Raw genomic sequence first — 23,844 nt, 5'->3', positions numbered from 1 at the left:
TTAATTATTTATTATTTTGTTTTTCAATATTATTAGTTAGCATTTTTTTATTATAATGTAGATGGTGATAAAGAAGAAGATATTTCAAGAGAGAAATATATTATACATTTATCTATTCAAGATTCTAATATTATAAATGGATAAGTGATACAAAAATTATCCATATTAAAAATTTATTTGTTTGTCTTTTGTACATGTTTTTAGAATTAAAAAAAATTATAGTTTTTTTATTTTAAAAAAAGTTATAATTAAATGAGCCAATCTATTTAAAGCATCAACCCATTATAGGTTGGGTCGATTTCAAACTTTTTCAGTTAACTAATAAGAGAGTCGAGTTAAGTTAACTCACTAAATAACCAATCCATAATAAATTCAAACGGATCGAACTGAATTTTCCATTTTTATATAAAAAACAAATTTGAAATATAAAATATGTTATTGAAAGAATTTGTCAGAACAAATTTTTTTTTTTTTTTGTTTTTTAGTATTCTCTTTTTTTTCCATACAATAGCTGTGATGATAGAAACGAAACAGTTACGATACAGTACATAACAAAGGGTGTTTAAATATTTTTTATTATAAAAGCGCAATTATTAATTAAAAAAGGATATTATATATATATATATATTTACTAGTTTATTTATTTATTTATTATTATGTTGACCTATTTTAAATTTAATAAAAAATTGATATATACATTGTATCAAAGTGTTATTCTTATTAAAAAATATTTTAACACAAAAAATTTAATAATATTTTGATACATTATACATATAACTTCTCACCATTTATTATTATGTTAACGTATTTTAATTCCAATAATAAAAATATAACAAATGTGTTATTTCAAAATATTATAAAAAATTTAATATTGATATATCATCGTTATGATTAATTATAAGGATATTGGTCAGGATTTTTATGTAACTTCCTTTAATAGATTTATTTAAAGAAAAAACACAATGAACATTAAATATGTATTTAATAACATATTGAGAAGCTAAAGATCCAAATTGAGCAGATGTATTCTCGTAGATCGTGCCCACCAATTACCGTTTCTTCCCAACTGCACACTCTGCAGCAATAGCAGACAGCAGCATTCACATTTCACACAGACTACCTCTTTCTTCATCACTTTACCACATACCAACACCGAATCAAACATTTCTCCATAATTAAAGCCCCGTTTTCTTGTCCTCTCTCCAGTACTAACCAAGTTCACTCATCCCTGATCCTCTCACACAATTTTAAATATTTTTTCCAGATAATAATATTTTACATCATTTTAACATCATCTATATGTCATTATGTATTAATTCAAAATTATTTCACAATTCATAATAACAATTATAAACATTAATATAGATCAATCACATGATAACACATAGATCAATCATATGATAACACATAAATCAATCCCATGATGACACATAAATGATGTTAAAATATTGTCAAAATAATATTATTAAAGTATCATTATTTTTTTTCAAAACAATTTTATATTATTTTTATATTTTCAAATTTAAAATATTGTTTATATACTCGTTAATGTTGTAACGAATTTAAAATATTTTTGCAAAAACGATTACCTTCGACAAGGACATTAGGAAATAACACATCCTAAGTGCCAGTTGTCGGAACAGGTGCTAATTATCATATTTAGTGATCGCGAATCACATTTAGGTGTATCATCCACCGGGTGCTATGAAATGCTGCTTATAGATATTGTCTCCTATTCTTAAAATACAGATAAAGTCGCATATAGAATAAAATAAAAAGAAACATAAATTTATATCTATTAGAAAAGACCTTTTGAAATGATATAAAAGCAAGAGTTTGACTTAAAATAGATAATATCTTATTAATAACTTATTAATGTAAAATCTTATTGTGTTGAAGCTCCTTCAGTAATTGCAATTTAACTTTTGGTTGATATTTAAGGTCTTAAGTATCAAGTGTTTTAGAGAATAAGAAATAACTTAAAAAGTAAAGGTTGAAAATTTTGGTTGCAATTGAAATTTTTATAGGATAGAATTATGTAAAAACAAATGTGATAAAAATAAAATAACAACCCATTCAAATATTATTTAATCCTCCAATTAAAAATAATGTAAAATGTATTATTAATATTTCATTAAAACTTTTTTTTATTACATTTTTAATAAAATTATTAATGGTCTTCCATTACCAATAACAATAATAATATTTTATATTATCTTTAACACCTGTTATTTTTTATACATTAAAAAAGTACTCAAAATACTAAATAAAACAATAATTATGTTATTTAATTAAAAAATAAATAATAAAAGTTTAATTGAAAAATATTAAATTTTAATTATTAATAAAAATTAATATGAATATCCTTAAAAATATTTAAAATTTAGTGTAATTAAGTCTTATTTATATAAACATTTTATCCATTTGAAAAATATGACAAATTTTAGATAGATGAAAAATAAAAGATGCAAGTTCACTTTGTTAAGAAGCTATTTTGTCTTAAATCCCAAGACAAACTGTTTCCTTCAATGACTCAATAGTTTAATCTTCTTCGAGAAATTCGATGATTTGAAAAATTATTCCTACCATTCATGAAACACTAATTAATTACCTATATTTATCTAGTTTTGGTTTTAATGTTCAGGTTATTTAAGCTAAATCCACTATTTAAATAGTTAATATATATTAATAAACAATTTAAAAATATAAAACTTTATATGATTAAATATATTTTTCTTTTGGCTTAAATTGTATTTGTTTTCTGATTAATTTTTATTTATGACTTTAATTTCTTTAATTTTATATTTTAAAAAATCTATAATTCTAAATCAATATTCTAAAAAAAATTTATATTTTATTTGTTACACTCTAAAAACTAATTATCCACCATACTATAAATCTAACAAATGTTTCGTAGAGTATATAATATATTTCAAAATACAACTATTAAAACACACACAAAACACATACATTTATAAAAAAAAAATAAAAATAAAACACATTTACAAAATTTACAAAATTGAGTTTAAAGGAAAAGTCTCTATTATCATATATTTTGACTTATAGTCATAAAAGTTCATCAATCAAACAACTAATCTTTAGAAAAGCTATTAGAAATAAATTTCTAATATATAAAAGGAACAATTTCATTACAAATTTATAAATAATTTAATTTCAATTAATAACAAACATACAATTATATAACTACAATTAACCTATAAATTCAATAAATAAAATAATAATTAATATCTTTCGAATATTTATATTAAGTATGTCATGTAAAATACAAAGTATAACGAATTTTAGTAAACTTATTACATTTATATATATTATATCATTTTGTGTAATAACTCCTTCATCTACTTTTGATAACAACATTATATTTTAGTTTACATTACTTAGATAACCAATCAAATAATGATATATTTATTATATCAGAAATGTCAATACTTAATACACAAGTTAAATAATAATTGATATATTATTCTAAATACATAATAATAATGTTATATAATTCTCATTAATCTTAGAGATAATTTGTAAACTGACATGCAAATCCTATCCATCTTAGTAAAATTATTATACAATATAATTCATTTAAATAATTTTTTTTATCATAAAACATAGAAAAATATTTGAAATATTAAAAGTTAATTTTTAATTTTTGACTTTTTTCGCAATGCAATAAAAATTTACCATTGTCAAAATATTTAAGGTAAATTTATTTGAATAAAAATATTAAATTTAAAAACTGAACATTATAATATTAAAAAGTGTTGTAATAATTTAAAACTAATCTTCATTTTTTCTTTTAAATTTAATTTATTTTAATAAAAATATTAAATTTAATAAATGACTGTTATAATATTAAAAAGTATTCTAGTAATTTAAAACAAATCTTCATTTTAAAAAAAATATAAATTAAAATAATTTATATAAACTATAGTGAATTATAAAATAAAGAACAAATAAACCTCAAGTACAGAAATTGATTCCAAACACATGTTTTTAACGAATGAATCATTCCTATAAACAAAGTGGGGAGGATTAGGTAGGGTATTTCTATTTTTAATTTAGTTATTCCATAAAATGCTATTAAGATTATCATAATAATAGAAAAATAATTTTTATCATGACACATTATATACATTATACTGTACTTGTTAGAGTTTGCCAACTTTTAATATTTTTTTTTGTTCATCAACTCTTTTAAAGAGCACATTGGTTGCTAAGACCAGTACAAAATTTTCATCAGAGCTTTGACCACGACAAGCCTCTTCCTCCACCTCACATAACACCTCAAATCAACTTCTTCTTCTTCGTCTGTCTCACCACTTTCTCTCTCCCATCTCTTCCAATCCTCAAAAGCTGAAATCTTTCTTTGTTTTTTCCTCTTCTACTTCATCTTCCAACTTTTCTAGCCCTTCTCCATTGTTTTCCATTCTGCAATCACACTACACTGCAACAAAAACCATTCTTTTTCTGTTTATAGCACAGTGGCTTTTTCTAAACAAGCTTTGATGGCTGTGCTCATCATTTTTCACCTGCTTGCAATGTTTGTCCCTGCTTTGGGAGGTAAATTTTTCTCTTTTCTTCCTTCTTTGTTTCCGTTAAGCTATTTTCACTTTCTATTTCTGTGTTCCTTTGGGTATTCCTTGACCTTAGTCAACCTACATGAATATTCTCTAATGGGTTTTTCATGTCTAATGACTTTTATTAAACAATAGCTTCTCTCTCTATATATATATTTACATTGTTTTTTATTCATCATATGAGCATTATGCAGTGTACTCATTTTAATTAAAAAAGTTGTGTTTTTTATTGTCATGCTTAAGATTCTCCATGTGGGTTTACAACTCTTTCCCTCTGTTTTATGTGGTGAATGTACAACTTTTTGAAAAATATTAGCAACTCATTGTAACATAGCCCATTATGAACACTATTAATTGTGAAATTCACATGAGTCACATTAAATGAGTGGGTCCCTTTATATTTAGATGGGTGTAATTTACAGATTAGTGAAATCACATAGATTTCAATGTATGGAAGAACCATTAGACAGAGATTGTCTTAAAAAAAGAAAGTGTTGTTTTTCAGCAGTTTTGCTTCTCTTGTGGCTACTCTAATCATTATTTTTAGCTCAACTGTTTATTAAGGCTTAGCCTTGTTACCTGTAATTACATGAAAATGACAAAGCTGAAATAGAAAGTTTGGGAAATATATTTTTTCTTTGTGCAGAATCTACGCTCTGTCCTTCCTGTCTTTTAGTGGGATTTTGGGAATAATGTCATTGCGTACCAACTCATCACACAGTTCTTTTGTAGTTGCACTTAACAACATTTTTGTTAAAATAGTAGTGGCATAGACTTATATACCCTTAGTGAGGAATGGTGGTGATATTACGTGAATAGAACTCAGTATTTGTTTCAACTTATTTGAAACAGTAATTATTTTGAGCATGTTTGATTTTCAGACCCCTTCTGTTTCTTTTTAATTTTTTAGAACAAAAGGGTTATTCAAACAGACCCTCTTATTTGCTTTAACTTTTTACTTTTGAAAAATACGTAAAAATTTCTCTACACTTAAGCTAAATAAAACATGCTAGAAATAACATTTAGGCCTGGTTTCCATAAGACTTGATAATCAAAGTAGATCATGGATTATTATAGCCTCTGCATTTAATCTGTAAAATGTAAATTAACTCATCTTTAACTTTAAATTTGATAAGGAAAGTGATTTGTTTACACATTAACAAGATGAATAATTAGACAATCTATCCCTACATTATTGTTTTGTTCTTAAAGTTTCTGCCTCATGGTCTCGTAGTATTTTGGCTGTAAGATAAACTGTGGAAGGATTTAATTCTTCACTGTTTTTTTCTAGCTGCCTCACTTGTGGAGCTGAAAATTATAGCTAAATGTAATAGCTGGCTGTCTTCACTAGTAGACAGGTAAATTGACCTGGATTCTAAAATTATTGAATAATTCTCCTTCTTTTCATGAACCATAATATTCTTAGAAGATGTTCACGTTCATTCTTAGAAGATGTTCACGTTCATGGATTGTAATATTTTTAAATTGGACTATGATATGTGAACAATTATTTTTAACAACTTTTTGACAATAGATTATGTGTCACTATTTTATTGGTCTGTATATTTGAAACAGATCAATCACAAGTTATCACATAGACTGTTGTAAAAATGTTGTCAAGAAAAGTTGTTAAAAAAACATTTTCCTTTTATATTTGTGACACACATTATACCTCTGGCCAGCTGATTGTGTCACAGATTACTAGAACAAAAACTAGCCTAAAAGTGGTTGTGTGGGATTTCCTTTGTATTACTTTTTGGTATAAAGCCATTTCCCAGAAAAGTTATGCTATGTGGTTGGAATATTTAGTAAACAAATGAAATCTACTGCCAATTCACATTGAAAACCAAGAGTTATGGATCCGTTGTTGTTGAATATAATGAAAACTATGTATGAAATTAATTTTATTTATAATAAAAGAAATATGGACTAAACCCAAAATACAAATAAGAAATAATAACAAACTAACTAAAGATAAAAGATAAATATAAGATAAAAATAATATACATAACACTATCCCTCAACATGGTGCATATACAAATCGTATGTACCAAGGTTGTTAATAATATAATAAAAATGACTCAGTGAAAATATCTTCTTCTACACTCGAGTGACACCAAATTGTTAATGATTTGCGAAGACAATATAGAAGATGAAATACAAACCTAGACGACCTTTCCTGAACGACAAATCTGGGAGGTTGCTTTATATAAATCTCTTGCAAATTGTCGTTGAGTTGACATTTAGTGGATAAAGAGTTCATTGTTGAAGAGCTACTACGACTATATATAAATTAATAAAAGCCATTTTTGCCACGGGAGAAAAAGTATATATGGACGAGTCAAACACAATGGTCTTAAAAGAGACATCAGCGGAAGAAGCCATTGATGAATAGGAGAGAGAAACTTTAAAAATATAAGATTCTCCAATCAAGGCACCTGAAAGAGGGAAACGAGTGACCTCCATGCTCTGAATAGCTTCTTGAGAGGAGACGAGACGTGCAACCACGCACGACGAATCTGAAAGATGAAGTAGAGCGACCTCGACGTTTGCCTAAAAGGGACGAGACGTGCCACCACACACGACGGAAAAGGGAGTAGATCCATAATTTCAAAAGGTGCTGAGAGTGCGTAAGAACTGTGATGAAGGTGTCGTTGACGGCACAATGGTTGTCTGGCCGAGACGATCAAAATTGTGTGATCGTCGATTGAAACTAGAACTTCAGTAATGATGATGGGAAAAAGGGCCAAAGACAATAACAACTCAATAAAGAGTAATAACGCACCAGAAAAAACAAATCCCCTTTCTTGTAAGAATCTGCGAGGAATACAAAAAAACAAATAGAGCAAAAACAGAATCCAAAACACAACGAAACAACTATTTTAACGTGGAAAACTCCTCAATGCAAGGTAAAAACCACGAGTTGTTCAGACCAAAGAAAAGTTCACTATGATCAATAATATGGTACAAAAGGGTTTAGAAAAAACACCAAATGATGTTTTCAATCAGCCAAACTAACTAAGCATGAATGTTTACAAATGAGAACAAAAAATGAAAATTCTCCAAAATAGAGCTACTGATGCGAGGTTGTTTTCTTCCAAACTAGACCTCCGATTGACGTTCCAACGGTCAAAATGAAGAACCATATATCTGAAACCGACTATCCAAAAATCAGTCCGATCCAACGTTGAACGACTGCACAACAATAAAAACACCAGTGCAAACTTTGTGTTATGGGAGAAAAGCTTTCTCTCTTCCTTTCTCTCTCACTTGACTTTTTTCTCTCTGCAAATGACTCTTGTGTGCCCTACTAATCTGACTCCTCTTCACTAAAGCAAAGTGAGACATAATGATCCACATTATTTGGGCCTATTTCCACATAGGAAGGAAGCCCAATAACCCAACAAGTGGCAGCAGTAAGCGACGACGTCGTCGATGGCAGTAAATGGCGTTGTCGCCGACAGCGGCGAGTGTAATGGTAGAGGCAACAAAATTTTTTTCTTAAAAGAACCTGGTTCTATATACCATGTTGAATATAGTGAAAAATGAAAAACTATATGCAGAATTAATCTCCCTTATGTTGGATATTTACATAGGGTATTGTATTTTTAATAGAAGAAATATAGACTAAGCCCAAAATACAAATAAGAAATAATAAAAAACTAACTTAAAATAAAAGATAAAGATAAGATAATGATGATATATCTAACTGTTGCCAAAACTAATCTTAAATGGATGGATTTAGTGTTTTGAAACCCCCCGAAAGCAACTTTTCTTGTTGCACCAAGCAAGGTTCAGGCCAATGAGGGGGAGCAAAAATAAGATTAAACCATCAATTCTCTCCTAAAAGGTCCATGAAATGAAATTATGGAATAGCAGTCTCTAAAGTCAGGCTACATAGTCCCTTCAGTAGTGAAAAGTTCTCCAAATTAGTCCTTCAATGATAGTAAAATATGAGAGAGAGTGATACTTTTGGAACCAAATGGTGTACTCAAAAAAAGGCTTCCGATATGAGATAATTAATACCTTAGCAATCCAAGGGGATAGAATTAGGGGCTAGTAGTATAATAGTACTAGTAATTACCAAAATTGGTCATATCAATAGGTAGATCTGTTTTGTTTTTGACATTTCTTTGAATTTGTTTCAATGTAAATGTGTTCTTTAAAGTAAATTTCTTTCACGGTTAGTCTTTGCTAACAAGGCTATTACTTGAATTTTTCATTTTTAAATAATTTTCACTTTCTCCTGTATTATATGACCAACTGGTCATGTAAGAGCTACGTGCTTTAAATCATGGAAGATTGGGAAAAGAAATCCTTTTACACATTTAGATTTGCTGTAACATGGACAAGTGCAATTTTCTTTTTGTGTTTCTTTAGGGTGGTGCTGCATTTGCATTGCATTACTTATAATAAATCCAATTCAGTGTTTTATTTCATCATTATTATGTGGTAACTTTAGCTAACTCTTCTGAAAATGAAAGACCTATTATCTGTTTGTCAAAAGGGCTTCATGTGTTGTTGTTCTCTGCAGATGCTTTTATCGGTGTGAACATTGGTACAGCTGTGACTAACATGCCAAGTCCAACAGAAGTTGTGGCCCTTCTCAAGACTCAAGGTATCCAACATGTTAGACTATATGATGCTGACAGAGCCATGCTTCGTGCACTAGCCAATACAGGAATCCGTGTAATTGTTTCTGTTCCCAATGACCAGCTTCTCGGCATTGGTCAGTCCAATGCCACTGCTGCCAAATGGGTTGAACGCAATGTCATAGATCATGTTCCTTCTACCAACATTACTGCCATAGCAGTTGGTTCTGAAGTGCTGACATCCCTCCCAAATGCAGCTCCTGTTCTAGTCTCAGCATTAAAATTCCTTCAAGCTGCTCTAGTTGCAGCCAATCTTGATCAACAAATCAAAGTCTCTACTCCACACTCTTCTTTTATCATCCTTGATTCTTTCCCACCCTCTCAGGCATTTTTTAATAAAACTTGGGATCCTGTCATGGTTCCCTTGCTCAACTTTTTGCAATCAACAGGTTCCTATCTTATGCTCAATGTGTACCCTTATTATGATTTCATGCAACCCAATGCTGTAATCCCTCTAGACTATGCTTTGTTCCGGCCCTTGCCTCCTAATAAAGAAGCTATAGATTCCAACACCATGCTGCATTATACTAATGTCTTTGATGCTGTTGTTGATGCTGCTTATTTTGCAATGTCATATTTGAACTTTACCAACATTCCTATTTTAGTCACCGAGTCAGGTTGGCCCTCCAAAGGAGATTCATCCGAGCCAGATGCAACTATTGATAATGCTAACACTTACAATAGTAACTTGATCAGGCACGTCCTTAACAATAGTGGGACTCCTAAGAAACCTGGAATTTCAGTTAGCACTTATATTTATGAGCTTTATAATGAAGACTTGAGAACAGGTCCAGTGTCTGAGAATAATTGGGGTCTGTTTTATGCCAATGGAGCTCCAGTGTATACCTTGCACTTGACTAATGCTGGTACTGTATTTGCAAATGATACAACAAACCAAACCTTCTGTGTTGCCAAGAGTAATGCAGATACTAAGATGCTTCAGGCTGCACTTGATTGGGCTTGTGGACCAGGGAAGGTGGATTGTTCTCCATTGCTGCACGGTCAACCCTGTTATGATCCAAATAGTGTGGCTGCACATGCTACATATGCTATCAATGCTTATTATCAGCAGATGGCTAAATCTGCTGGGACCTGTGATTTCAAAGGAGTTGCCTCTGTCACCACTACAAATCCAAGTAAGGAGTCTTTACATATAACTTTTTATGAGTCACATCTACATTGTGGGATAGAAAAGTATCAATGCAGCTATTGAAAATACATCAAAAGTGTGGACATAGAATCTATTTGAATACAAAGTTAGAAGTACTTGTTCTGGCTTCTCTAGTGGAAAAGCTCCTTGAGGTAGAGAGGAAGGTATGCACTAAACAGAATGAATGAAGTGACTGTATTATTTTATAACAGAAGAAAACAATGTTTATATACATGAGATACTGTGACTGATAAAACAGTAACAGTATAACAGGAAACCAAACAAAACAGTAAGTTTGAATTACAACAAACTTCAATATTCTTCCTTAATTCAAACTAACTAAGAGAAATCACACCAACTCCTCTTTTCAGAAATTCGAACCTGTCACCAGCCAGTGCTTTGGTTAACAGATCAGCCCATTGTTTTTCAGTTCTACAATGTGAAATTTCAATTTTCCCCTTACTTACCATGTCTCTGAGGAAGTGAAATTTCACTTCTATATGTTTACTCCTCCCATGATTCACCGGATTTCTGGCTAGATTGATAGCAGAAGTATTGTCCATTTCCAGCTTTACTGGACTCTCCATTTCAATTTTCATCTCAGCAAGCAACTCCTTGAGCCAAACTCCTTGGCAAGCAGCATAACACCTAGCGATATACTCTGCTTCGCAACTCGACAGTGCAACAATTGATTGTTTCTTAGATGACCACGAGATTGGTGCTCCATTAATGAAATAGATAAAACCAGAGGTGCTTTTCCTCTCCACAGTATCACCTCTGTAGTCTGAATCACAAAACCCTGTGAGTTTTAACTCATTCTCCTGACTCCCATAAGGAAACAATATGCCATCAGTTGACATGCCTTTGATGTATCTCAGGATGCGTTTAGCAGCGTTCATATGACTCTTCTTGGGTTTGCACATAAATCTACTGATCAGACCTACACAAAATGTCAAGTTCGGTCTGCTGTTACACAGATATCGCAAGGATCCTACTATCTGCTTGAATCTTGTTTCATTTACCTCCTCTTCAGCTTCATCCTTTCTCAATTGTTCATTCACTTCTAAAGGGCTTCGGGCAGCGTTGCATTGATGCATCTTAAACCTTTCCAGCAGCTCCTTTACATATTTTTGCTGATGCATAACAAGCCCTCTTGCTGAACGAGTAAACTCCACTCCTAGGAAATAGTTAAGTTCTCCTAAGTCCGTCATCTCAAAGTCGTTCTTCATTATCTCCTTGAATTTGTCTATATCCTCCATCTTCGATCCTGTCACCAAAAGATCGTCGACATACAGACAAACAATCAGCAGGTTACCTTCTGAATTCCTTTTCACGTAAACTCCATGTTCCACTATGCATTTCTCAAACTCGTGAAGAGTCAAAGATGAATCAATCTTCTTATTCCAGGCTCTGGGTGCCTGTCGTAGACCATACAATGCCTTTTGTAATTTGTATACCTTCTCCTCCTTATCCTTCTCTCTGAACCCAGGAGGTTGCTGAACATAAACCTCTTCTAACGTCCCGTGCAGAAACGCGGATTTAACATCCAACTGGAAAATCAGCCATCTGTTTGCACATGCAATCGCCACAACCAGGCATATGGTTTCTAGTCTCGCTACAGGTGCAAACACCTCATCAAAATCGACTCCTTTCCTCTGCAGGAATCCCCTGGCCACAAGTCGCGCTTTGTATCTGGAAATAGTGCCATCTGGGTTTAACTTCTTCTTGAACACCCACTTAACACTAATGCTTCGTTTCCCAGGTGGAAGATCTACCAGCCTCCACGTGTTGTTTTTCTCAATTGAGTGGAGTTCCTCTATCTTGCTTCTGATCATCAGTAACTCCATGCACCAGCGTCTTCTCCGGGCTTGCATGCATATGATTCCAATCCCAGGATTCCTTCTCCAAAACAATCGCATCTCTGCTGATGATCATCTTCTGTTTCATCGGATCATATAACTTGTATGCCCCAGTAGCATGATACCCTACGAACACCATGGGCTCGCCCTTGTCTTCCAACTTGGTCCGCTTCTGATCTGGGATATGAACAAACGCCAGTGAACCAAAAACTTTCAAATGCTTCACGGATGGCTTTGTTCCTGTCCAAACTTCAATTGGCACTCTTCCTTCAACACGCTTAGTGGGACACCTGTTAAGTAGATAAACAGCTGTCGACACAGCCTCAGCCCATAGGTTCCGTGGCAAGTTCTTCTCTTTGAGGAGACATCTGGCCATGTTCATAATGGTCTGGTTTCTCCTTTCAACCAAAGCATTATGCTGGGGCGTATACGGTGCAGTAACCTCATGTGTTACGCCTTTGCTCTTACAGATCTCTTCAAACGCATGTGAGGTAAACTCCCCTCCACCATCAGTTCTTAAGACCTTCAGAGTCTTGCCACTCTCTCTTTCTACACAAGTCACATATCTCTTGAAAACCTCCAGCGCTTCTCCTTTTGTCTTGATAGTATACACCCAACTCATTCTGCTAAACTCATCCACGAAAACAATGAAATATTTGCTTCCTGCCAATGATGGAACTTCAAGTGGGCCACAAATATCTGAGTGTACTACTTCTAGACACTCTCTTGAACGCATCTTTATCTTTGACTTGAAAGATTTCCTGGATTGCTTGCCTGCCAAACAAGACTTGCATGCATCAGCTGGTAAAGAAATGCGGGGTATACCTGAAACCATATCCTTTTCTTCAAGTTTTTGCATGTCTCTAAAATTTAAATGACCGAGACGCTGATGCCACAACCAACTCTCTTCAATCTTCATAGTAGACAAACATTGCAAGTTTTCTACTGCATCTAACCTTACTTGAAACGTCCTATTCTTCGAAAGTTTGCTGGTCAAGATCAACCTTCTATTACTGTCAAACAATTCAACTTGATCATGATTTCCCATGATCACCGTGTATCCCTTTTCAATCAGTTGTCCAATGCTGAGAAGATTGCATTTCATACCAAGCACGAACAGCACGCTGGAGATTGAAGCTTGCGAACCGTTCTTCCTGTTGATTATCACATCACCCATTCCTTCAACCATTAGTGTGCTGTCGTCTGCAAATCTGACTTTGCTCTTCTTTGTATTATCAAAATTAACCAGCCACTCTCTATTGCACGTCATGTGATTCGAGCAAACCTGAGTCAAGATACCAACCTTTATCCAATGACTTCATACCTTCAGTAGTTGTCATTACCATCAGGATTAGTGGCTCTGAATCTGATTCTTCCTGTGCAAGATGAGCCTCTTTGCTTTGAAACTTATTCTTTTTCTTCCCTTTGCCTGAGAAGCATTCATATGCAAAGTGCCCGAATTTATGGCAGTTAAAACACTCAATGTTTCTTCTATCTTTCTTCTTCGAGCTCTTCTCAGGATTCTTCTTTTCTGCAGAATCAGATCTTTCATCTGGTTCTTCTGCACTGCTGCTTTCTTCTGCACTGCTACTTTCTTTCTTCCATTTTCCTTTTCCTGATTTCCCTTTCCATTTCTTGAAATTATTTTTCTCATTACTCTTAGAATGTTGAACTTTCAGTGCCTGCTCGTTGAGTTTAATAAGATTTCTTTCACTCATTCTCATCTCATGCGCCTCTAATGAGCTTTGGAGTTCTTCTACCTTGAGTTTTTCCAGGTCTCTTGACTCTTCGATTGCTACCACAGTGTGATCAAACTTCTGTGGTAGTGATCTCATGATTTTCTCAATCAACATAAGGTCTGTAATCGTTTCTCCACAACCTTTCATTTGATTAACGATTGACAATATTCTGTTGAAAAACTCACTCACTTTATCTCCATCATCCATCAACAAGTGCTCGTACTGCCTTCTTAACGATTGACAATATTCTGAATCTTTTCAAAATGCACGTCGTCCACGCATTGATGGATGATAAACAGAGCTTTATCATCTTTCCTCCTAAGCTCCTCCTTCTGTTCCTCTGTGCCACCAAGATCAGGTTCACATCCCCTCTCTTCCACAATCGCACTGACACCTTGATAGCGAAACAATACCTTCATCTATGCACTCCACCTGTTCCAATTTTTATCTGTGAGAACAGGGAAGCTTGCGGCAGGAATATCAGCCATGACGCCTTCTCTTTTCTTGTTCAAGAACTGTCTTCTTGACCACCTTCAACCGTCTTAACCACACCCTTCAGCCACTGCAGTGACACCGTGAAGAAAGATTGAAAATGCACACCCCCAGGTTTCTGCAACCTGGCTCTGGATACCACTAATAGAACAGAGAATAGAAGGTAGAGAGGAAGGTATGCACTAAACAGAATGAATGAAGTGACTGTATTATTTTATAACAGAAGAAAACAGTGTTTATATACATGAGATACTGTGACTGGTAAAACAGTAACAGTATAACAGGAAACCGAACAAAACAGTAAGTTTGAATTACAACAAACTTCAATAGTTTCCAGTAGAAAAACTCCCGAAAGCTATCAGAGTTTCTTCAAGAGTGAGAGAGAAGGAAAACAAAGATCAGAAAAATAGAGAAAGATACAGAAAAGGAAAATTTTCATTAAAGGAAAAAGAGGGAATACGTGGATATCTAAACCCCAAAAAGAACAGAAAAAACTATCATATACTAAACAACCTAAACTAACTTAATAAAAGAACTTATAGATTATATCCAAAACAGGCTTGTGATGGAAATACATGTTTACAGTTGGTACCCTTCCACATATAACACAACATAACTAGATGTCATGAATGATGGAGATACAAGCAGTTTGGATTTTTATGAAAAACTTATGTTATGATTAGTACCAAGTATTTGGGAAACCCACCCTCAAAATCTAATATTAAGAGGGGAGAACCAAACACTTAAATACTCTACCAAACATCTCATTCTACTTGGTTTGAGACCTACACACCACATAGTATCCAAGTTTCTGTAGAGTTATTTGGGGGAGAGTATTTTAAGAAAATGTATAAAATTGTGAAATTCAAATATCATGAGATTGTCTCAAAACCATCTTTGAAATTATAGGTGACAAAATATGGCCGTTTTCTCTGCCTTTTTATTCTCTTGAGAACATATTAGGTGTGCTTGGCTACCAATAGTGATTAGCTTTAAGAATTCTAATAGTTGTTTCCTTAATTCTAGTTACTTAAACACACGTGATTGCATTCTTTTACCTCATTTGGCTCAAGATTAAGTCTCTTAAAATTGTCAATTAATTTTTACCATTTTAATTATTGTTGCTATTTTTGCAGCTTTTCCCTTTGTTGACCATTTCCGTTTGACTCATATCTGTTCTGCTACACAAAAGAAAAAAACCCTGCATGCATAAATGTTGTTCATCATTTGAACATACCTGATCTATTTTATTTTCATTGTTACAGGTCACGGTTCCTGCATATTTCCTGGAAGGTATAAATTCAAGCTTAGATATAGTTCTCTTTGTTGCCTTCTCTTTTGCCTGACACATTAATAGTCTCTTTTTCTTTAGTTTTCAGTTCTCATTTCTTCACAAAAGAGCTGAAAATTTAATGTTTCATATTTTTATGACTTTTTTGTGTCTCTATATTTTAATAGTCATGGAAAAAATGGTAGCAGCATAAATGGGACATCATTGGCTCCATCTACCAATTCCACAAATTCAGGGTGCTTGTCACAGAATTACAATGGTGGATCTTTAACAAGCTCTCTGATTCTTACTTTAATTTTGAGTGTAGCTGTCTTATAAAACTAGGCACATTACCTGTTCAGCATTTGAGTCTTGCATACCCAATTTTGTGTTCCTCATGTAGAGTATTTAAAGGGTGGCGAGGTTGGTCAAAATGTATATTTCCAATTGTAACGTGAGTTTATTATTCAATTTTTGTACAAACAAACCAGAAGAATTTATTTAAACCGTTGATGTAATTACCTGGTTAGCACTAATCTTTTTATGATGAATATTTTAAAACTTGGATCGATTATTAACTCAAGAAAGACACTGGGTCAATAAGTTAATAGTTGAAGTATAAGGATTGGTATAATGGTAAAATAGATAGTTATACACATTATATATATTAAATTTATTATTTATATATCATTCTTCACTCACTTTATTGCCTCTACTTCCATGGTGTTTCTTCGCTAAGAAAATATGAAAAGCATTATGAATCTTGGTTTTTTGGTTAATTCTAACCTATAAGCAACATCTCTAATTTTGTCCAAAATTTGAAATGACCCATAATATCTATTAGCCAATTTGATTAACCAATTTGTTTGTACGGTTGGATGGTTAATGTAACATTATTAATTAAATGTTGTCTGCATTGTTGAATCTTTAAGAACAACCCATCCTCAAATGCAAACTCCTTTTTGGATTTTGTTGTCAGTATAATTGTAACAGTGCTAGAGTACAAAAGAATTGTAAGGTGCTTTTGTATTAATAAGAAGAGAATAAGATCTTAAACAATAATAAAAATTTATTTGACAACAACAAAAGAAATAGAGGAATGAAATAGTGGAGACAAAGCAATGAAATAGTGATAGCAAAGGTCATCATAATCTATGAAATGCTAATTTAGGGAGAAAGTCATTCTTGAAAAGAATTTTTAGAAAGAAGGGTTAGGTTAAGAAAAGGGGATAGAGAGAATGGTAAGAGAAAAAGATTGCAGAGAGAAAAATCATACCACACACGTCTTCACTAAATGAATCTCCTCAATTTTGTGCTCTCTCTCCCCTTACATGAACTTTTGCACAATTCATTATTCTTTGTACTACTTGCCATGTGGCTATTACCTTTACCCAATTCTTCCATGAGTGTGACAATACTCCACCCTTTAACAACAACTTTGTCCTCAAGGTTGAAATTTGGATAGGAGTGTTGTATTTCTTCCAAATCTTCCCACATCTTCCCATGAGTTGTCAGTTGTACTTAATGATTCCCATTGCACCAATCTTTGTTCAACCTTCTTGATCGAAGCAAGTTCCAACTTCATGCTAGATCAGTTCCAATTCGTAGAATGAGGCAGCAAAATGTAATGATGCAAGAGGAATTGGGCATGCAGGGTGTTTGATGGATGGTTCAGTGAGTGTATGATGAGTGTTTGAGGTCTCTAAGCTCAGAAGGCCTTCCAATAGGGAAGGAAGCTAGAGGAGAGTGTGATGAATTGTCACAAATAGGTGATCCAAGAGTATAAAAGTCTGGAGAAATCTCAACAGCAATTCATTTATACTTCAAAGTTGGATTTTACAAAGGGGAGGTTCTTTTATTTATAGGTGAAGAAGGACCTCCATTTCTGACTTGCATTGCATCTAAAAATAAAAAATGAAGTGTGTTGGAGAAACTAAGGAGCTTGGAGCGCACGTTTCACCCAATGCCATATTCAAAACGTGCCAATTTAAAATTCTGGTTCGCAAAGGCTAGGCGTCTAGAGGTCTTGGCTAGGCGCGACATTTGATTCTGAAGGCAACTTCCTTTGCATTTTGAATTTGGAAGTTATGCTACCAATTCCGGAAAGCACTCATTTTCCTCCTTCTTTTGCTTCCTTTAGCTTGCCAAGCTTCCTATATTGATTATGCATGGTCTCCAACCTTTATTTAGGTCCTACAAAATAGTACAAATGTATTTAACAAAGAGAAGAAGGATTTTAATAAGTGATTCTCTATAGGAGTAAAGTGTTGAGTGATCCTTCTTCTTCTTGTATCTTTCTTGACATGGCTCTTGTAAGAGGGCCTATGCGAATCTTAGATGGTCTGCCATCAGTCCCTTGCTCTTGAAAGGATCTGTCCTCAGATCTGCTTTGTCCTGTTGATTATCTCTTGTGAAAGGAAATAAGTCACAGATGTTAAAAGTAGGACTGACACCATAACTTTCGGGAAGGTCTAATATGTATGCATTATCATTTATTTTCCGAATCACCTTGAAAGGACCATCACCTCTTGGACTAATTTTGGACTTTCATTGAGAGGGAAATCTATCCTTTCTCAGATGAAGCCAAACTAAGTCACCTTTTTTAAAAATTAATTTTCTTCTCCCTTTGTTGCTGTATTCAGTATGTTTTTAGTTTGTTTTTCAATATGGGTTTTAACCTTTTCATGTAATTTCTTGATAAAACCATAAACAACCTCAAAAGGAGAAAGATTAATAGTCTTGTGGATTACTCTATTGTAAGCAAATTCTATGTGAGGTAGATGATCATCCCAATTTTTATGATTCCCTCTTATCATTACCTTTAATAAAGTAGATAGAGATCTATTTACTACTTCGGTCTGCCCATCAGTTTGTGGGTGACACGTGGTAGAGAATAAAAGTTTAGTTCCTAGCTTGACCCATAAGGTTTTCCAAAATGGCTAAGGATCTTAACATCTCTATCAGAAACTATAATTTTGGGTAAGCCATGTAATTGTACTATTTCCTTAAATAAAAGTCGAGAAATATAGATAACATCATCGATTTTATGGCAAGGTATAAAATGAGCCATTTTCCTAAAACGATCGACCACTACAAAGATAAAATCAAACCACTTTTGAGTTCTTGGTAAGCCTAGGACGAAGTTCATACTTATGTCCTCCCAAGGGGAACTAGCTATTGGAAGAGGAAGGTAAAGTCCATGAGACATAGCTTTAGTTTTAGCTTGTAAGCAAGCTATACAACTAGAACAATGCCTTTGAACATCTACTCTCATGTGTAGCCAATAAAATTTGCTTTTCAAAATATTTAGAGTTTTGTCAACTCGATGATGGCCCATGATTCCTCCTCCATGCCTTTCTTTAATAAGAAGCTTTCTAATGAATCCTTGGAGTATACATAGTTTTCCTTTATTATAAAGATACCCCTCAGAAAGATAGAATCCATCAAATGGTTTCTTAAGACATGAGGAATAAGTGGATGCAAATGTATCATCAGTTTCATATAGTTGTTTGATGTCATCAAAACCTAATATTTGTGACCCTAGGGTAACTAATAATGCATGAGGTCTAGATAAAGCATCAACAACAACATTAGTATTCCCCTTTTTATGTTGGATGACATAAGGAAACTGTTCGAGGAACTCCACCTACTTTGCATGTCTTTTCTTTAATTTGCCTTGCCCTTTAAGACACTTGAGAGATTCATGATTAGTATTTATAATAAACTCGTAAGATACCAAATAATGCTCCCAAGTCTTTAGTGCTCTAATAAGGGCATATAATTCTTCTCATAGGTAGGATAGTTTAAAGTTGGTCCTCGAAGTTTATCCCTAAAATAAGCAATGAGATGACCTTCTTGAATTAGAACAACTCCTATCCCTACCCTAGATGCATCACATTCTAGCTCAAAAGTTTTGGAAAAATCAGGCAAACGTAGAATGGGTGCATGTGTTAACTTATGTTTTAAGGTTTCAAAAGCTAAGACTTGTTTTTCACCCCATATGAATGACACATTTTTCTTAACAAGTTCATTGAGGGGAATAGCTATAGTAGACAAGTTTTCCATAAATCGCCTATAGAAATCTGCTAAACTAAGGAAACTTCTTACTTCCCCTACTGTCTTTAGAGTTAGCCATGATTCATCAAGCGCATGAATGTACTAGGAGCATTGGTCAAGCCAAAAGGCATGACTAATCATTCATATAGGCCAAATTTGGTCTTGAAAGCGGTTTTCCATTCATCACCTGCTTTAATTCTGATTTGGTGATATCCGCTCTTAAGATCAATCTTGGTAAACATGTTTCCTCCATGTAATTCATCTAACATGTCATCCAACCTAGGAATTAGGTGCCTATATTTAACAGTGATGTTGTTGATGACCCTGCAATAAGTACATATTCTCCAAGATCCATCTTTCTTAGGGACCAATTACATTGGCACAACATAAGGACTAAGGTTGTTTTGGATCCACCCTTTATTCAATAAGTCATTAACTTGGTTCTCTATCTCTTTTGTTTCATTGGAGTTGGTCCTATAGAATGTCCTATTTGGAAGGCTTGCCCTAGGGATTAAATCAATTTGATGTTCTATTCTCTTTAGAGGTGGTAAACCACTTGGTACCTCTGTAGGAAATAAATCAGCAAATTCTTTCAAAAATATTTGTATCCCCTTTGGTAGAGAATCAAGTTGATAATTTACTGAAACAAGTGCCTCTTTGTAGTAGAGAATAAAATGAGGTTGTCCAAGAAAAATAGTTTTAGAAATTTTTGTGTGGACAACATTTTTGGTCGAGGCACGATCTAACAAACTCATAGTCTTCTCTTTTGTCACTTTTTTAGTTTTTTTTTCTTTTTTCCACATCCAACTTCTTTTTTAAGAATTATTTAGTCCTTTCTCACTTGTAAAGGTGTAAGAGGACGCAAGACAATTTTCTTTCCTTTGTGTTGGATGGTTTTCCTATTAGTGACTCCATCGTGCAAGGGTCGTCCAAGTAGGATGTGCCCAACTTTCATTGGGACTGTATTACAAACAATTTGATCTTCATATTTGTGAATGGAAATGGGTACACTAACTTGTTCGTTGAGTACTATCCCATCATCCTCTTTGATCCACTAAAGTTTATAAGGGTTTGGATGAGTAGTAGTAGTTAAGCCTAGCTTATCGACCATCCTTGAGCTGTAACAATTACAAGAAAAGCCATTATCCACAATCATTGAACAAGTTTTTTCTAAAACTTTACATCGTGTGTGGAATAGATTCTCTTCTTTGTGGAGTCTCATGTTCTTCATCAGAAGTAGAGGACTCAGACTCACTAGAGGAAGAATCCTCACTATCTCTCTCATGCTCCAGCATGTAGGTTGACATTTTAGTACAACACTCAGATGAATAGTGTCCCCTTTCCCCACATTTGAAACATTTGGTCTTCTACTCTTATTGTCCCGTGAAGACTCTTTGTGGGTCTTTTCTTTTTCTTTTCCTCATTCTCTCTCTCTTTCTCTCTTCTTATTTCTCTTTCTTTTCATCTTACTCTCTCTTTCTCTTTTTCTTTTTCTCTTTCTCGAGGTTCCTTACACCTTGATTGACTACCCTCCCTCTTATAATCTTTTCTTATACATGGAGGTGGTAAGGTAAGTCTTTTTAGTGGAAGCTTTCCTTCTAAGTTGTTCTTTCACTCTCACACAGTTGGATAAAGTCATTAAGATCTAGATAAGGTAAAAGTTCTGCCTTATCTCTTATATCATAGTTGAGTCCACTTTGAAATCTAACAATTGTGACTCTTTCTTCTTCTTTAATTCCAGCTCTTAATATGAGTCATTCCATTTTTTGTCGATACTCTTCAATACTTATGTTTCTTTGTTGGAGTCTATGGAGCTTGTCCAAGATCTCCCTCTAATAATAGGCTGGAACATGTCTTCTATGCAAGGTTGCTCGAAGTTCATTCCAATACTGAATGGTATGTTCTTGTTGCATCCTTTGGTCTCTATTCAAAGATGTCCACCAATATAAAGCAGCGCCTTGAAAGGTCAAAGTTACCAAGGTTACCCTTCTTTCATCATCTATATGGTAACACTCAAAGATTTGTTCAACCTTCATCTCCCATTCAAAATATTGTTCTACATGATCTCTTCCATAAAAAGAAGGAAGGTCAAGCTTGGGTTCTATATGATGTTCTCTATGATTGTGGTGTCTCTTAGGACGGGATTGATAGTAGTCATTATTATGATGACCACCATAAACATTTTGGTCACTATGATGTGAAGGAATATAATCACGATCGTTGTTGTACCTATGTGAAGATTCAGCATGAGCTTTACCTTTCTGGTTAACGTTGATGTTAGCAAACATTTGCCTAGGCTCATTAATTTCTTGTCATGCCTGTTGAAGCTCGGCTTGGGTTCTGTGATGTTCTTCACTTAAGTGCATAGTATCAAAATCATGTCTGATACTCCCTTAAACACTTGAATGGCTCATACTTGTGAAGTGAAAAGGAAAGCGTTTTCACAAGATTTTGAAAACAAACTTGCACAAGTAAAGAGTCCAAACAATTTTCACAAACATTTTAATTTTGTGGAAGGATTTCTAAGAAGATTCTAAAGGTAAAATGGATCCAAATAGCTCTAAGGAAGGAGAGGTGAGTCACAAATGAACAAGCTTAAGAACCAAGTCCTTCCTAGCTAGAGTTTCTTTGGGTGCTCTTACCTTAACTTCTAGGTAGAAATCTTTCAGAAGATTTTGAAATGCAAAATGAAATGATCCTATAAAAACAATAAAGGTTTATCTAAGTACAACGCGCACCACAGAGACTTAAAACATAGAAGGCATTCAAGCAATTGAAAGAAAGCAAGAAATATGGACAATGAAAATGTTAAATGATCCTAAGTGAAAATACAAGTGACACTTGGAGTTCCTTGACACACTTTAACACTAAGAAGCGAAAACTATGCTATTACAATGTTTAATTGTGCACTTGGAATTGCTTAAAGAGCATTTTCCCAAGTCACTTAAGTAGCAAATGAAAAAATACAGATTAAAACTCAGGTTCTGTGATATTATGACTGAAAAACACTTGATACAATGCTTAAAACAAGAACAATGGTGATACTACAGATGTGGGAAGTTGATAGGTCCAAAAAAGTTTGGAAATAATTGTTGGTGATGCTTGAATGCTGCTAGACCTATGAGAAAAATCAGCTTGGAGATCAGCCCTCTTGTAGCCAATTTAGCTAGCTCTTCACTTCCTAAAATGCTACCCTGTAGTAGAAAGGGATCGGTAGCTTGGATACCCCAAGAAGACTTCACAACACCATTGCAATCATCTAAACATCCACAAGGGGCCCTGAGCTTTGTGCCGCACACCACCTGGGCGCCCTCTAAGGGGCCCTGAACGCAAGTTCTCTCGCAAGCTTGCCCAGTTGCCCTAAGTAGGGGCACTGAACGCCAGTGTTATTGGGCTTGGACTTTATTTTTGCTCTATTTAATAACTTGCACGCCCTAGGGTTGGTATCTTTGGGCAGTAGAGACGCAAAAACACACTTTTCCACTATCTAGAGGCATAATTGGATGCGGGAGCTCTCCTCTTCAGTTTCTAGGGTTTTTCTATCACTTTCATTCTATTGTACACCTAGTTTCTCCATGATTATGGAGAACTAAACTCATTTTTTGTTGGGGAAGATGTAACCTCTAAACTCTCATGTATCTGAATTTGTTCTGAATTATTATATGCTTCTTTCATTAATTGTTAGGGATTTTCTCCTTTGCTCTATGCTTGTATGTTTTGATCATTCATGGCATGATTTTATGGTCTTCTTTGTTATTGGGAAATACCTAGAAACCACGATGTGGAAAATTTCTCCCAAAAGTAATATTGTCCAGGGATGGGGATAGGAGGTTTGATTGTCTTAAGCTTCTGTTCGTGATGCAAAATTAATTATTAGGGATGCAAGGGATTGTGGTCTAATAATTAAGGATAGACTTTCTACGCCGAGACATCGTGCTTTAAGTAATTCAGATAGTGACGTTAACAATTGAATGAAGAAGACAAATTCTTATATGCATGAAAGTATGGATGGTGAAATCTAAACCCCAACAACA

The 23,844-nt window shown here is 33.8% G+C and overlaps 1 protein-coding gene across 2 annotated transcripts; it reads left to right on the top strand.

Moving 5' to 3' along the window:
• Positions 1-4,210: 4,210 nt before the first annotated feature.
• Positions 4,211-16,283, top strand: LOC108343825 (glucan endo-1,3-beta-glucosidase 3). 2 transcript variants are annotated; one of them, XM_052867593.1, is made up of 5 exons: positions 4,211-4,575; positions 5,884-5,950; positions 9,127-10,380; positions 15,750-15,777; positions 15,943-16,283. In XM_052867593.1, the coding sequence occupies exons 3-5, from the start codon at positions 9,168-9,170 to the stop codon at positions 16,091-16,093; spliced, it is 1,392 nt and encodes a 463-aa protein (XP_052723553.1). In that variant the 5' UTR covers positions 4,211-4,575; positions 5,884-5,950; positions 9,127-9,167; the 3' UTR covers positions 16,094-16,283. The 2 variants fall into 2 exon arrangements, with proteins under 2 accessions (XP_052723553.1, XP_017437710.1); XM_017582221.2 differs by lacking the exon at positions 5,884-5,950.
• The last annotated feature ends 7,561 nt before the right edge of the window (positions 16,284-23,844 follow it).

This window comes from Vigna angularis, chromosome 8 (assembly GCF_016808095.1).
Source record: "Vigna angularis cultivar LongXiaoDou No.4 chromosome 8, ASM1680809v1, whole genome shotgun sequence".
Lineage (NCBI taxonomy): Eukaryota > Viridiplantae > Streptophyta > Magnoliopsida > Fabales > Fabaceae > Vigna > Vigna angularis.
Note: the sequence above shows the minus strand (reverse complement) of the source record. Positions and strands in the feature narration are given on the sequence as shown.